We start from the raw sequence: 16,966 nt of genomic DNA on the forward strand, positions 1-16,966 counted from the left end.
TTGTTGGGTGGAACAGTTTATTTATTTATTTTTACATGGAAGAATTTACCACCACAATCTAAAGAACATCCAAACTACATAGCTACATATCCCAACACCATTTTAAGCTTTGCAGTTTTGAAAAATTAGCTACATACACTATTCCAGCAGACAAATTGCCCACTGATCTCTTCCAAATCTTCCAGTGTAATAACATATTGTGCTTTTAAAGACTGAAAATATGGTCAAAATACACCACTGTCAACTAAATCAGTTTACTAGCAATTTCGAAAAAGTCCCAGTAGTCAATTTAGAATATTTATTGTACATTCCATATCATAGTTTTCTGTGTAGAATTTGGTTAAAAGAAGGATAGGTACTCAGAAGAGCTGACATCCCTTAGAAAATGCCACTCTCTCTCCAGCAGCATTGGGAGACTGCAGAAAAACTCTTGCAATTCTCCACCAGAAATCAAAGGCAAATGAATCTGACCAATGTTCTAACATAACACTACAATTTTGTGTATTCAAAATGTTTGGTGAACTTTACTGAAGCCATTTTCTTACTTTGTCCGTTGAATATCGGTAACCTCTGCTCTAGCCCATCATCATCCACACAATACCTGTCCACAGAAAAGGACTTCTGTTATGTTTTACATTTATCAAGGTAACATTTGAAGTTGGATGGCACTTCAGAAACAGAGGCATTTCTGATTATCATACTTGCTATAGATGTGCATGTCTCGGGTTGACAGGTTACCAACAAATACAATGCATGATATTGTACTATACTTGTACAAAAATTAGAAGAGCACACAAAAATCAATCTTGAGTTACATATTAGGAAGGCAACCTGCCCCAAAAAAACACATACATTTTATGCTCACCATTTAATGACAATCAAATTCAATAGTGCAAAACAACACTTACAATACATGTATGTAATTCTTACAAAAATAAAAACTCTAACACTTCCTCCCCTCTACCACCCGGTAGGTAAGTATCCAATAGAAGATTGACCAGTAGGCGACTGGTCCATAATCCAATAGGACATCTGAAGGTATATTACATGCTGACAACATGTTGGCATGCTTTGACTGCACCCACAACACAGCATGATACAGAAATGATACCATTAAGTCACAACATTAATGATTGAATAATAATAATAATAATAACTTAAATGAAATGCAGTGCTCTTGACATTACAGTCAAACCAGCACATTTCTTGGTCTTACTTTCAGTGTGCCCCCATATTCATGTACAGACAAGAATCCTGAGGCACATCAGAATGTAAGGTACATAGGTTGGTTAGTTGGGCACTGAATGATCCCCGGACCATGAAACACGATGACATCAAAATTATTAATGCAACACAGCTGATCAAAAATAAAGCCTGTACTAGGACACATTATGAGGCCAAAATGAAGCAACGGTGAAGGCATCTGATGTCTCGCAAAGCATTCTAGTCTACATCTACATTTTCAAGGGCTAGCATAGCCCCTTGGGTGAAATTATGCACACCAATGCTGAGCTCTAAGTAGCATTGCCTGACTCTCTGGTCCTCCTCCCCCCTCTTCTTCTCTTAGGCATATCTTCCTCTCAGAAACCAGAGCTGGCAGAGCCCTCAGTGCAGCTCCAAGGACATGACACCATCCAACACTGTCTGTATACAGTAGTTAGTACATACTCAAGTCTAGTCTACAATGGTTCCTGCAAGAGCCTCCAACACATAAAACTGTAACAGGTCTGGTTACCTGCCTGCTACTGACAGCTTACACCATTTATGTCCTGTGAAACATTTTCTTCAATATTCATGTTAGTTTTTCTTACATCTTGACTTATGCAAAGGCATCGCACTGTCATCTATATTTGAAATGGATACAAAACTCATGGTGGGGACTGGTAAGCACTTTTAGCGGTCGTAAAAATATGTAACATGGAGTTGTACAGTCCCCAGAACAGACAGTTCCTTGGAATGTCCTGATGGAATCAGTTGGCAACCTAAGAACCGCTGAGGAGTGTGTGCACGCACGTTGGGGAGTTTAATATCTTGATGGAAACATCTTCAGCTTGATATTTATAAATGAGGAAGTATTCTTAGACTTGTTGGACTTCATGTTTCTTCTTATAAAACACAGTTTTCATGCTCCAAACTTCTTTCACCAACTGCACAGATGAAAGAAGACACCGTCATTAAGAAGTAGGCTAATGATATAAACAACTTGTACAAGAATGCACTTTTCAACACGGTAGACTAGGTTCACAGAGCAGTTCATTCAATACAGCTGACCTTATTGAACAATTAGTGGGGCATACCTGACCGCTTGACCTCTTGACCCCTGAAAGTCCCTTGATGACCCAGTGAGAGACACACATTCCTAACACATCCACCCATTAGGCCTGGCTGGCTGCACTTGACAGGGCATTCCTCTATAATAGCAGTGTGGACTGGCAGGGTCTGATTCTTAAACGGCTGAGCAGATGGACATTACGTAACAGTAGACGTTCAAATGGTGCTGGTGGTTTAAATATATTTTAAGTGGTTGAATGGCCTGACCACAGAATTATATCTTAGAACTAATTTAACAAGATCTCTATGGGCCTGACTCCTGCCACAGGCTACCAGTGGATACCGTATGCACAATGTACATTGTATTTATGAGTGCAGTGTCACCTTGTAGTCAGTATGAGAAGAGCAGTAGTGTTGTGTCCTTCCTTACCATGGCATGAGATGAATAAAGAGGAGCAGATCCCTTTCAGATTCCTTGCCCTGCGATCATTGACTTGGGCCTGCAAATGAGTATGAATAAATAAATATCTCTGTAATATTGTTTCCCCATCAATTTCCTGATATATTGCTGGTGAGAGATAATAGTGCTTGACCATGGCCATGTTGACTGCTGCTTGGTCTATACCAGGTAGACTGGTAGACGAACATCTCATTCCAAATTCATGGGCATTAATATGGAGTTGGTCCCCCCCCTTTTGCTGTTATAACAGACTCCACTCTTCTGGGAAGGCTTTCCACTAGATGTTGGAACATTGCTGCTGGGACGTGCTTCCATTCAGCCACAAGAGCATTTTTGAGGTCGGGCACTGATGTTGGGCGATTAGGCCCGGCTCGCGGTCGGCATTCCAATTCATCCCAAATGTGTTCGATGGGGTTGAGGTCAGGGCTCTGTGCAGGCCAGTCAAGTTCTTCCACACGATCGACAAACCATTTCTGTATGGATCTCACTTTGTGCACGGGGGCATTGTCATGCTGAAACAGGAAAGGGCCTTCCCCAAACTGTTGCCACAAAGTTGTAAGCACAGAATCGTCTACAATTACATTTACATTTTAGTCATTTAGCAGACGCTCTTATCCAGTGCGACTTACAGTTAGTGATATCCAGAGCGACTTACAGTTAGTGAGTGCATACCATTAATTTTTTTATTTTATTGTTTTCATACTGGCCCCCCGTGGGAATCGAACCTACAACCCTGGCGTTGCAAACGCCATGCTCTACCAACTGAGCTACATCCCTGCCAGCCATTCCCTCCCCTACCCTGGACGACGCTGGGCCAATTGTGCGCCTCCCCATGGGTCTCCCGGTCGCGGCCGGCTACAACAGAGCCTGGATTCGAACCAGGATCTCTAGTGGCACAACTAGCACTGCGATGCAGTGCAGGTAGCGTTCCCTTGGCATCTGCCAAACCCAGATTCGTCTGTCGGACTGCCAGATGGTGAAGCGTGATTCATCACTCCAGAGAACGCGTTTCCACTGCTCCAGAGTCCAATGGCGGCGAGCTTTACAACACTCCAGCCGACGCTTGGCATTGCGCATGGTGATCTTAGGCTTGTGTGCGGCTGCTCGGTCATGGAAACCCATTTCATGAAGCTCCCGACAAACAGATATTGTGCTGACGTTGCTTCCAGAGGCAGTTTGGAAATCAGTAGTGAGTGTTGCAACCGAGGACAGATGATTTGTACACGCTACACGCTTCAGCACTCTGCGTTCCCATTCTGTGAGCTTGTGTGGCCTACCACTTCCCGGCTGAGCCGTTGTTGCGCCTAGACTTTTCCCCTTCACAATAACAGCACTTACAGTTGACCGGGGCAGCTCTAGCAGTGCAGAAATTTGATTAACTGACTTGTTGGAAAGGTGTCCTCCTTTGACAGTGCCACGTTGAAAGTCACTGAGCTCTTCAGTAAGACCATTCTACTGCCAATGTTTGTCTATGGAGATTGCATGGCTGTGTGCTCCATTTTATACACCTGTCAGCAACGGGAGTGGCTGAAATAGCCGAATCCACTCATTTGAAGGGGTGTCCAAATACTTTTGTATATATAGTGTATCTCCAACCCTGGTCCTGGAGAGCTTTAAGATATCCGGCTATCACACACAGGCCGTTATAGTGTAACTGTCTACTCCCTACCTCTCTGCCTTGGCTGAAGAAGACACCTGTGGGTTTGGATGCTCCTGCTGCCGCTGTTCCTGCTCCATCCTGTACAAGCAGAGGGAGACAACACTTGTATAAAAGCTTGATGAATGAACTGACTGAGGATACAGCATGGATCACCCCTGATTGAGCATGAGCATGGCATGTATACCTGGTTAATTCAATCAAAAAAATAAGATGAAAATGTGTTTTACCTTTCTTTCCGAGCTTTGATCCTCTCCTCCTCAAATCTGTAAAAAGAAAAGATTAAGATCACTATTCTGATCCAAGTCCTTTTCCAAGAGTTGGAATACAGATCCTATCTTACATAATTTTTTGGGCTGACAAACAAAATCTGAAAACCTTTGCTATTCAAATGTGTTCTTCTATGACTTATTTACTGCCTCAAAGTCTCTGCCAGGCATCCATGTCTATTCACGGAGGGAAAAATTATTGGCTTGCAAGTTTACATAATTTATTAGTCTGCAAAATTGCAAATCACTACAAGTCAGTGAATGATGGTGGGAGTCAGGTGGGAGTCAAGTCTTCAGCTTAGTTACTCCCCATAGTGGTCGATGATACTTACTGCACCACACACTCCGGGACCTGCACATGTTCCATGGGGACTATCTCTGCCAGCTCATCCAGACTGTGCACATACTGGATCTTATTCATAAACTTCACACTGCAAATAGAACAGGATAATAACAACAACCAGTTATATTGGTGTTATGTGTACAGTCGTGGTCAAAAGTTTTGAGAATGACACAAGTATTGGTCTTCACAAAGTTTGCTGCTTCAGTGTTTTTAGATATTTTTGTCAGATGTTACTATGGTATACTGAATTATAATTACAAGCATTCCATAAGTGTCAAAAGCTTTTATTGACAATTACATTAAGTTTATGCAAATAGTCAATATTTGCAGTGTTGACCCTTCTTTTTCAAGACCTTTGCAATCTGCCCTGGCGTGCTGTCAATTAACCTCTGGGCCACATTTTACATTTACATTTACGTCATTTAGCAGACGCTCTTATCCAGAGCGACTTACAAATTCTGACTGATGGCAGCCCATTCTTGCATAATCAATGCTTGGAGTTTGTCAGAATTTGTGGGTTTTTGTTTGTCCACCCGCCTCTTGAGGATTGACCACAAGTTCTCAATGGGATAAAGGTCTGGGGAGTTTCCTGGCCATGGACCCAAAATTTCGATGTTTTGTTCCCCGAGCCACTTAGTTATCACTTTTGCCTTATGGGGCAAAATGCTCCATCATGCTGGAAAAGGCATTGTTCGTCACCAAACTGTTCTTGGATGGTTGGGAGAAGTTGCTCTCGGAGGATGTGTTGTTACCATTCTTTATTCATGGCTGTGTTCTTAGGCAAAATTGTGAGTGAGCCCACTCCCTTGGATGAGAAGCAACCCCACACACACGAATGGTCTCAGGATGCTTTACTGTTGGCATGACACAGGACTGATGGTAGCGCTCACCTTTTTTTCCGGATGCCCCAAACAATCGGAAAGGGGATTCATCAGAGAAAATGACTTTACCCCAGTCCTCAGCAGTCCAATCCCTGTACCTTTTGCAGAATATCAGTCTGTCCCTGATGTTTTTCCTGGAGAGAAGTGGCTTCCTCGCTGCCCTTCTTGACACCAGGACATCCTCCAAAAGTCTTTGCCTCACTGTGCGTGCAGATGCACTCACACCTGCCTGCTGCCATGCCTGAGCAAGCTCTGCACTGGTGGTGCCCCGATCCCGCAGCTGAATGAACTTTAGGAGACGGTCCTGGTGCTTGCTGGACTTTCTTGGGCGCCCTGAAGCCTTCTTCACAACAATTGAACGTCTCTCCTTGAAGTTCTTGATGATCCGATAAATGGTTGATTTAGGTGCAATCTTACTAGCAGCAATATCCTTGCCTGTGAAGCCCTTTTTGTGCAAAGCATTGATGACAGCACGTGTTTCCTTGCAGGTAACCATGGTTAACAGAGGAAGAACAATGATTTCAAGCATCACCCTCCTTTTAAAGCTTCCAGTCTGTTATTCTAACTCAATCAGCATGACAGAGTGATCTCCAGCCTTGTCCTCGTCAACACTCTCACCTGTGTTAACGATAGAATCACTGACATGATGTCAGCTGGTCCTTTTGTGGCAGGGCTGAAATGCAGTGGAAATGTTTTTTGGGGATTAAGTTAATTTTCATGGCAAAGAGGGACTTTGCAATTCATTGCAATTCATCTGATCACTCTTCATAACATTCTGGAGTATATGCAAATTGCCATCATAAAAACTGAGGCAGTAGACTTTTTGAAAATGAATATTTGTGTCATTCTCAAAACTTTTGACCACGACTGTACAACTATTAGTTATCCGTCACAGTGGTGATATGTAGCATAACTGTATTATAAAAAATGCTCTCAAACTTTTGTATAATTTCAGCCAGAAGTTTTGAAAGTGCTGCTCATGAGCCAAAAGTGGTGTACTACGCCATAAAATTGTGTACCACGTCATCCATTTCGTATTATATTTTACGTCATGCCCCAAAAAATATATATATATATTTAACATTTTTTGCAATTCAAATGATAGGTTACGAATCCAATTCGTACTATATGTTACGAATTTGTTGTGTTTAAGATCCTGGTGTGCATCTTTAACATTATGTTGTGTGTTGTTGTTGTTCTGTGGTCACCTGATGAAGGGCCTGGATATGGCCAGCACAGTGCGGATGAACCAGGTGGGGTGGGCGATGACCAGAGACTTCAGATTCTTCCTCAGCCTTCAGGGACAACAGAAATAAATAGTTGAAATAAGGCAATACATACATCCCATAGTGCTGGAAGAATCTATCAAGCAGCCTAGTATGAGTCAATCCCCATTTCCCATTGACTGCCAGTAGCAGTGACAAGCTCAATTACTCCCCATTAGTTTCTCCTGAGAGTCAGTCAACATTTGTGTTATGCACATCCATCCTATGCCGACAGTATGAATGATCGCTTTTGTCATGCAGTGGTGTATAAGATATAAATATCCTTACCTCCTATCAATCATCTGATAGCATTTCTTCAGCCATCCTATGCCCGGCATCTTGCCCCGCGGTGTGGCTCCATTCATGTAGATGATCAAATAGTCCTCAGCAACCAGCATTTCTAGACTGCTGACCACATACCTGAGATGGCAATGAGGAAGGGGAAAATATTGAGGTTTATTTCATTGCTGCCATGGCAAGCACTAAAGAAATCTCCAGTTCTATTTTCTGGCAGCATAAATCTTCAATACAAAATTCTTATGTGATGTATAACATGATATCTCTGCATTCAATGATAGTATCCCAGGCATGATGACCTAGTTTTAAATATCACTCTGTCGTAGCTGGGCATTTGTGCCTCTTGCCATAAATCAGTATCTCTGCAATTTGTAAATCCAATTACTCACAGGAAGAGGTTCTCCATGATGTAGTGGTAATCTGCACAGCTGCTGTCGGGCAGGTAGCAGGCTGAGAACACTATGATGGCATTCAGACCCTCGCCATAGTAACCTGCAGAGGGCGAGGAGAGTGACAGTTGACATGGCCTGTAAGTTCATCCCGTTGGTGTCAATTATCTGGATGCAGAACCATCAATATACAGACATATACAGACGTAAACTCAGTTTGAGATTGAATGGGCACCATGTTGGCATCAAAAGTTCCATGACAATTCAATTGTAATTAGTTTAACTATGTATACAGTATCTATGGCTCTGGCTGGATGCTGTTGGCTGGATACTGACCCCCATGGGTGATGACGCGGAGGTATGGCCTGATGACCTGCATGTCGATGCGGTGCTCCTGCTCCCCAATGATCACCGTCCTCCACAGGCGCCCGTTACCCCCTGTCCCATCAGCACAATCCTCCTCCTCTCCGTCACCAGGCCCCGCTTTGGCGTTGGCTACTGGCGTGTCATCTGGATGTACATAGTGAAAAGTTGAAAGGTGTTTATGCTATAATGTGAAGTTGGTTAAAAACAAATGTATGTATATTAGTGAGACATAATGGATTTGTTTTACGTCATCACCTTTGTACTTCTCTTCATGTTTCTTAGCTGCTGTGCTGTTTAGCTGTAGTCTAATAGTCTAGACGTTAACATTAGTGTACAACGCAGCTATTTACACTCAACAAAAATATATGGATTTCACATGACTGGAAAAACAGATATGCATCTGTTGGTCACAGAGACTGTACCTTTAAAAAAAAGCTAGGGACGTGTATCTGGTGTGTCAGTATCTGGTGTGACCACCATTTGCCTCATGCAGCGCGACACATCTCCTTCGCATAGAGTTGATTAGACTGTGGATTGTGGCCTGTGGAATGTTGTCCCACTCCTGTTCAATGACTGTGCGAAGTTGCTGGATATTGGCAGGAACTGGAACACTCTGTCGTACACGTCCATCCAGAGCATCCCAAACATGCTCAATGGGTGACGTCTGGTGAGTATGCAGGCCATGGAAGAACTGGGAAATTTTCATCTTCCAGGAATTGTATACAGATCCTTGCGACATGGGGCCGTGCAATATCATGCTGAAACGTGAGGTGATGGCGGACGGATGAATGGCACAACAATGGGCCTCAGGATCTCGTCACGATATCTCTGTGCATTCAAATTGCCATCGATAAAATGCAATTGTGTTCATTGTCCATAACTTATGCCTGCCCATACCATAACCCCTCTCCCACCATGGGGCACTCTGTTCACAACGTTGATATCAGCAAACCGCTTGCCCACACAACGCCCTACACGCTGTCTGCCATCTGCCTGGTACAGTTGAAACCGGGATTCATCCGTGAAGAGCACACTTCTCCAGCGTGCCAGTGGCCATTGAAAGTGAGCATTTGCCCACTGAAGTCGGTTACGACGCCTAACTGCAGTCACGTCAAGACCCTGGTGAGGATGACGAGCACGCAGGTGAGCTTACCTGAGACGGTTTCTGACAGTTTGTGCAAACCCACAGTTTCATCAGCTGTCCGGGTGGCTGGTCTCAGACGATCCTTCAGGTAAAGAATCCGGGTGTGGAGGTCCTGGGCTGGCGTGGTTACATGTGGTCTGCGGTTGTGAGGCCGGTTGGACGTACTGCCAAATACTCTAAAACAACGTTGGAGGTGGCTTATAGTAGAGAAATTAACATTCAATTCTCTGGCAACAGCTCTGTTGGACATTCCTGCAGTCAGCACGCTCCCTCAAAACTTGAGACATCTGTGGCATTGTGTTGTGTGACAAAACTGCACATTTTAGAGTGGCCTTTTATTGTCCCCAGCACAAGGTGCACCTGTGTAATGATCATGCTGTTTAATTCACTTCTTGATATGCCACACCTGTCAGGTGGATGGATTATCTTGGCAAAGGAGAAATGCTCACTAACAGCGATGTAAACAAATTTGTGCACAACATTTTAGAGAAATAAGCTTTTTGTGCGAATAGAACATTTCTGGGATCTTTTATTTCAGCTCATGAAACATGTGACCAACACTTTACATGTTGCGTTTATATTTTTGTTCAGTATATCTAGCCTGAGTGGGTGCCAGACCGTGTCTGCGCTAGCTACATCTTGCCAAACAACAAGTTGTCTAAAGCACACAGACTGGCACCCAGGCTACCAGGCTGGCACCAGGGCTTCCATTATTCCGCACTGCATGAGCTCTACTCACCTTCCCACTCCAGCTCATTGCCGTTGGTGATGAACTCCAGGGAGTCGTTGTCGTCGGGGGTCTCGATGTCGTCCACGTTGATGTCCAGGTCGTCGGGTGTATCCAGGAAGTCTTCAGACAGCAGGGAACCCTCGCTGTGGTCCAGGGACAGGTTCATGTCCGGGGCCACTAATGTACGGCGCTTACGATGGGTGGACCCTCCTCCACTTCCGCCTCCTCCACCTGCATTAACATTCAGAGAATTGGGGGGAGCTGCGATAGAGGAGGTGAGACTTGTTAGCTACTGATAGTGTACACACATGACATCCAGTTGAATTCACAGGTGCAAGGTCCATGAAGTAGCATGTGAGATGAGGCTCAATGTTATAAAGTAATACACTGCTCAAAAAAATAAAGGGAACACTTAAACAACACAATGTAACTCCAAGTCAATCACACTTCTGTGAAATCAAACTGTCCACTTAGGAAGCAACACTGATTGACAATAAATGTCACATGCTGTTGTGCAAATGGAATAGACAACAGGTGGAAATTATAGGCAATTAGTAAGACACCCCCAATAAAGGACTGGTTTTGCAGGTGGTGACCACAGACCACTTCTCAGTTCCTATGCTTCCTGGCTGATGTTTTGGTCACTTTTGAATGCTGCCGGTGCTTTCACTCTAGTGGTAGCATGAGACGGAGTCTACAACCCACACAAGTGGCTCAGGTAGTGCAGCTCATCCAGGATGGCACATCAATGCGAGCTGTGGCAAGAAGGTTTACTGTGTCTGTCAGCGTAGTGTCCAGAGCATGGAGGCGCTACCAGGAGACAGGCCAGTACATCAGGAGTCGTGGAGGAGGCCGTAGGAGGGAAACAACCCAGCAGCAGGACTGCTACCTCCGCCTTTGTGCAAGGAGGAGCAGGAGGAGCACTGCCAGAGCCCTGCAAAATGACCTCCAGCAGGCCACAAATGTGCATGTCTGCTCAAACGGTCAGAAACAGACTCCATGAGGGTGGTATGAGGGCCCGACGTCCACAGGTGGGGGTTGTGCTTACAGCCCAACACCGTGCAGGACGTTTGGCATTTGCCAGAGAACACCAAGATTGGCAAATTCGCCACTGGCGCCCTGTGCTCTTCACAGATGAAAGCAGGTTCACACTGAGCACGTGACAGACGTGACAGAGTCTGGAGATGCCGTGGATAACTTTCTGCTGCCTGCAACATCCTCCAGCATGACCGGTTTGGCGGTGGGTCAGTCATGGTGTGGGGTGGCATTTCTTTGGGGGGCCGCACAGCCCTCCATGTGCTCGCCAGAGGTAGCCTGACTGCCATTAGGTACCGAGATGAGATCCTCAGACCCCTTGTGAAACCATATGCTGGTGCGGTTGGCCCTGGGTTCCTCCTAATGCAAGACAATGCTAGACCTCATGTGGCTGGAGTGTGTCAGCAGTTCCTGCAAGAGGAAGAAATTGATGCTATGGACTGGCCCGCCCGTTCCCCAGACCTGAATCCAATTGAGCATATCTGGGACATCATGTCTCGCTCCATCCACCAACGCCACGTTGCACCACAGACTGTCCAGGAGTTGGCAGATGCTTTAGTCCAGGTCTGGGAGGAGATCCCTCAGGAGACCATCCGCCACCTCATCAGGAGCATGCCCAGGCATTGTAGGGAGGTCATACAGGCACGTGGAGGCCACACACACTACTGAGCCTCATTTTGACTTGTTTTAAGGACATTACATCAAAGTTGGATCAGCCTGTAGTGTGGTTTTCCACTTTAATTTTGAGGGTGACTCCAAATCCAGACCTCCATGGGTTGATAAATTTGATTTCCATTGATAATTTTTGTGTGATTTTGTTGTCAGCACATTCAACTATGTAAAGAAAAAAGTATTTAATAAGATTATTTCATTCATTCAGATCTAGGATGTGTTCTTTTAGTGTTCCCTTTATTTTTTTGAGCAGTGTATATTAAGCTAAAGTGACTTATAGTATATCAACTGAGTTAACTTTACCAACACCAAAAACATCTATGAAATGCCAGACAGGTGAGGTGTTATTTCAATTATACTTACAGGCTCTGTCATCGGTGAGACCACAGGAAGACTCCATGTCACCGTCCTCAGGAAGTGGTCTGAAAATCAACACAGAGAGCACATCATTCTGTCAGGGCCACAGCCACACACAATAGCATGACATGAGCAAACACTAAAGCCAGCCAGCCTGACTCAAATAAACCAAACCCCAAATAGTCCCTGAAGCACACTAGTACATCACCACATCATTGCAGCTGGTGCAAAATTAACACATGCCAGCGATCATGTCAGTGGGGTTGTCAGTGATCTGGCTCAGCACCTCAAAGGGAGCGCAGAGAGAGGAGGTTGGGTGGTAATTAGCATCTCCCCAGGGAGTTCTTTAGATTATAGACCTGCCATGGTGTGCGATGTGGGAGGGAGGTAGAGGCGGTGGTATGTCAAAAAACCCTATTCACTGTACAGGGGAGGCAGACACACCGTTAGGCTACCCCTTAACATTTGGTGTAATTTCCCTTGTCACTTCCTGTAACGTGAAACAAGGGAGGACATGGAGGAGGTGGAGAATGAAGTATAATACGGAGGAAATGTCAACAACAACCAAATATCAAGAGGCACTGGGGAAATATAAGGTATACAGATCCACTGTGCTCCACTGCTGCGTAATCCTAAACCATCCTTTCAACCTAACATCCCAGGGAGGACAGACAGTCTATAACAGTGTTGCCAAATCAACATGACTGGCAATAACAAATGACAAGGGCATCCGTTACACCGCATGGTGTCCGATCTAGCGTCCCTGAGGCGTCCCACTGCTATAACCACTGGCAAGCTTCCATTGTTTAAATAACCAATTTCCTACAAATGATGACACCATGAAGAAGAAATGAAATAGGAATTATGTCTAACAAAGGTTATGATAATCCAAAATGTAAAGCAGTCAGGCCATATTCTTTTCCTATATGATGATGAGGGCTAAAATATCAAATCCTAAGAGCTCCTGCTTACCTTATAAACAATGAGGATGAATTCAAAGACGATCCAGGCAACTATTTGATTTTACAGCAGAGGATCCTATAATATTATGCATTCCCTTTTCTCAGTCGATCATAGGGAGCCTCAGGCACATCATCATTCAGAGCCTAATGATACATATACTTATTTTCTCTTCCTCCTTTTCCTTAAAGCTGATCTGCCACCATTTTCCTGGTGATGCTGTGTTGTTGACTGGTTGCTGCGTCACATGACGTAGCCCACTACCATTTAAGGAGAGAGCTGCACCTGCTCCCTGCCTCTGCTCCTTCAGATGGAGAGAGACAGGAGGATATAACCTGCTGTCAGAATGCTCTCTCTCTCTCTTTGCCTCTCTTTTTCACACTCCTTTAATTTCCTACTGAGCAATTCTTTGATCTCCCTGCATCTCATAATGACAATAAAGGGAAATGTCATGCCTAAATCCAGTCCTCTTCGTAATTCTTCAGTGCTTGGAGGACAATTATAATTTTTGTTTAAAATCTGTATAGATCCAGTGTTTGTGAATGTTTACGGCACATATTATTGTCATATGGCTATTGCAATCAATGTCAGAGGTTGATTTCAGTAGATGGGGGTATCTGCTAGGTATTCCAGGCTATAATTAGACCAGCTGCACGAGGCTAGCCCACTGGGAAATCCTCAAGCAAATTATACTGGAGCAGATTATTGCCCTTCAACAACAAACTTCACTGCGGGCATGAGGCATTGTCATCTTCCAGTTGTGATGAAATGCCACCCACTCACCTCATCTCCTCAGCACCGATGGCCAAGTGTTAAAAAAACACACAGTAACATTCTAAAGTGTATTACTGTGTGATTATTCTTGCAAGTACAATGTAACAAATAGTGTAACCTTTGTTGTTACACTGTAGGCTGTATACTATACTTACTAATGGATTACTGCTGTAAGTATAATGTAACGGTGAGTTATTACAATACTTTTTACACAGTATTGGACCCTGCAGGACTAAAGGACCCTGTAAAGTAAAGCATGTTCAAAGTCGTCTGACACCCACCTGGGGAAGTCTTCATCCTGCCACTCGTCTTTACATTCCATGTTATCCATTCGTAGTGTCGCCTCTGTGGTGCCCATCCCATGGAAGGGAGGGGAAGGGAGGGGCCTGGGGCACACAGACATAGACAGACCATACATAATTAACCAACCAACCAACAATAATCAATCACAGATGGGGTGAGTTCCTTCCTGTTACAATGGAGCACTTTGAGCATTGGAAATTATGTATAGATCCAATTTATCACTTTCACCATTATCATTATTATCAATGGCATAATCAAATCATAGCCTCCGGCTTTAAGCGGGATCAAATCATATCAAACCTATCCTCAGGTCTGAAGATCAAATGGCAATAATGTGGTCCTCTGTAGCTCAATTGGTAGAGCATGGCGCTTGTAACGCCAGGGTAGTGGGTTCGATCCCCGGGACCACCCATACGTAAAAATGTATGCACGCATGACTGTAAGTCGCTTTGGATAAAAGCGTCTGCTAAATGGCATATTATATTATTATAATAAGCCCATGTTTTGTGTAACACATTAGAGAATTCCTCCGTTATAACACAGAGAATGCATTTATACAAGAGGAACAATAGTACGGTTATTAGTATTTTATTTAATTCTTAGTATTTATCATTTCAATTGAGAAACTGAATCTAGGTCACAAGGCGTTTATCCCCCTGTGCAGCATGTGAGGTGCATGTGACTGAGGTCCCCTTGCAGCTTCCCTCAGTCAATCACAATTAAGGAATTTCCTAGGTGGATTCCAAGAGGCCAGGAGAAATCAACTCTTAATCCCTCCTCATCAGCTACTAATCCTCAGCACAGTTGCCACCTTTTTGATGTGTTCAGGTTTATCCTGTCTGACAAAAGTTTAAAGAGACAGTTCTACAGCCTATTAATACTGGCTCCAGGTAGCTCAAGCTGGGTTGACATCATGTAAGTCAGTGCACCGTACTGTAATCACTCACATTCTGTTTTCGAGGGAAAGTTGTAAGTGTGACTGGGTTTCAGTTTTCGTTACCATCATTGGCTATGTTGAATAAGATAGAGGCACTGTAATATTATTAAAAGTCAGATACACCGTATATTTTATGCTGAGGTTGTATGGTTCACTGCATGGGACTGATTGTCTTTAATGGAACTAATTTACTCCTCTCTTTGTACCTCTTCACTCATGTGGAAAATCAACAGAGCCTGACTGGGGTGTACTGTGGCTTAGGTTCCCCAGGTCAGCTGTGGAAATATTTATAAAAACAGATACTCTCAGGGCGGGCTCCGAAAGTACATTACCTGTCTGTGGGTGTGGGTAAGTGACAACATTAACTCTGAGAATTCACCTAACATAAACACAGCAAAATAAATAAGGAGATCAGAATACGATTTGTAAGGCAATGTCCTACACACAGAGGGTGTAGAGCAGTGTACTGTATCCCAGAGGGCAAAGCAGCATACTATAAGACCCCAGCCATAACCCACAAGAGAAGCTGCTTGTATTTCATGTCACTTCGATTGAGCATGCAATCGTGAGCCTTATTGTGTGACCAGAATAATTTGCATACCATACACCCAATAAACGCATAAACCCAACTGTCTGTGCCTAGTGAAGTGATACCGTATCCAAAGTATAATTTGTCAACTGAAGAGAGGGCTGGCATGTTATCAATATGGAGGGAAGAAGAAAAACCCACCAGCATGAGAGGTAATCAAAGTAATCAATTGCCTGCATCTTTCATTTACCAAACACTATGGATTGTTTTGTGCCCTCACTATGTGCATTCGCAGATATTTTTGTTGGATCCTAATACTTTAAATTAAAACAATGACGGTACTACATTTCTGGAGGTATTCAGTATGCTGCCAGGCATTGGAGTAAATGAAGAGGAATAATAGTAGTGTGGGAGAAAACTTGACCGTAAGGCTTGAATCACGTCTGCAGTCTGCATGTGCAAGGAAAATGCAAGAGCAGAATACAATGGAAACCGACAGTCATTCTTTATCATCTAATCCTATTGATTTACTATATTCATGAGCTACTATACATTTACTTCACACACTGTATGAGTAATGTAATAAAGAGTAGAGGAAGAATGCAAGGGCGTACTCACATGGGCAGTAAGAGATCCCTTGAATCTCTGCTGTCCGTCCTTCCCTTTGCGTCCTCCCTCCTTACTCACTGATGTAAAGATTGGACAGCTAGGAATTGTAATCCTTCAGACCAGGGTCGATGCATGGGTCTAGTGAGTCGCCCCCCTCTCTCGTCGTCCCCTGTGTCAGGCAGTAGCAGCAGGTGTCTGAAGACAGGGGGCAGCTCTGTTCCCTAACCCCCCCTCCTGGCTCCCTCCACTTCTGTTGGGGAAGGGGAGTGTGAAAGAGACTGGCCGTGAAGACTGAAGTGACAGGCTCCTTTAGAGTTCCACTCAACCCTTTTATTTTGAAGGCATCAGTGCTGGTATCATGATGACTGTTTCTGGTTGTCTATTCTGCCCATGTATTTGTGTCTAGACTCTAAATCAGTTTATGAGTATGAAAATGTATGCACTCACTAACTGTAAGTCGCTCTGGATAAGAGTAAAATGTAAAATGAGAATCTCTTGTCTCTCCATTCCATAATAGATAGTCCATCAGCGCCAATTCCTCTTCAGTAGTTATACTGTACTATCCTCTCTGTTTATGCTGGTTTAATCCAGTCCATGCTGGGATAATCCTCCTGTTCATTTCTGCCTAAAAATACCACGTACATATCAAGTCTCCCTTTATGTTTTTACTCCATGAACTGTTGTGAATGGTCCTCTATGCCCACTGTTTCCTGGCAAC

The 16,966-nt window shown here is 44.1% G+C and overlaps 1 protein-coding gene across 3 annotated transcripts; it reads right to left on the reverse strand.

Annotated features, from left to right (window-relative positions):
- Nucleotides 1-16,465, reverse strand: LOC121533621 (caytaxin). 3 transcript variants are annotated; one of them, XM_041839730.2, is made up of 13 exons: nucleotides 16,258-16,464; nucleotides 14,152-14,256; nucleotides 12,143-12,201; nucleotides 10,082-10,333; nucleotides 8,169-8,342; nucleotides 7,833-7,935; nucleotides 7,435-7,566; nucleotides 7,090-7,176; nucleotides 4,990-5,088; nucleotides 4,619-4,654; nucleotides 4,401-4,469; nucleotides 2,702-2,771; nucleotides 1-2,147 (listed from the first exon to the last, which is right to left on the reverse strand). In XM_041839730.2, coding segments are annotated over exons 1-12 (1,152 nt in total). In that variant the 5' UTR covers nucleotides 16,260-16,464; the 3' UTR covers nucleotides 1-2,147; nucleotides 2,702-2,737. The 3 variants fall into 3 exon arrangements, with proteins under 3 accessions (XP_041695664.1, XP_041695665.1, XP_041695666.1); XM_041839731.2 differs by lacking the exon at nucleotides 2,702-2,771 and having other exon boundaries at nucleotides 16,258-16,465; XM_041839732.2 differs by lacking the exons at nucleotides 14,152-14,256; nucleotides 16,258-16,464 and adding an exon at nucleotides 13,109-13,337.
- Between the last annotated feature and the right edge of the window lie 501 nt (nucleotides 16,466-16,966).

Source organism: Coregonus clupeaformis, chromosome 20, assembly GCF_020615455.1.
Source record: "Coregonus clupeaformis isolate EN_2021a chromosome 20, ASM2061545v1, whole genome shotgun sequence".
Taxonomy (NCBI): Eukaryota; Metazoa; Chordata; class Actinopteri; order Salmoniformes; family Salmonidae; genus Coregonus; species Coregonus clupeaformis.

Coding starts and splice junctions, on each gene's coding strand:
- LOC121533621 (XM_041839730.2), bottom strand. Junction 8,343..10,081: donor CAATGAGCTGGAGTGGGAAG/GTGAGTAGAGCT, acceptor ATGTACATCCAG/ATGACACGCCAGTAGCCAAC. Junction 4,655..4,989: donor GTCCCGGAGTGTGTGGTGCA/GTAAGTATCATC, acceptor TTCTTTTTACAG/ATTTGAGGAGGAGAGGATCA.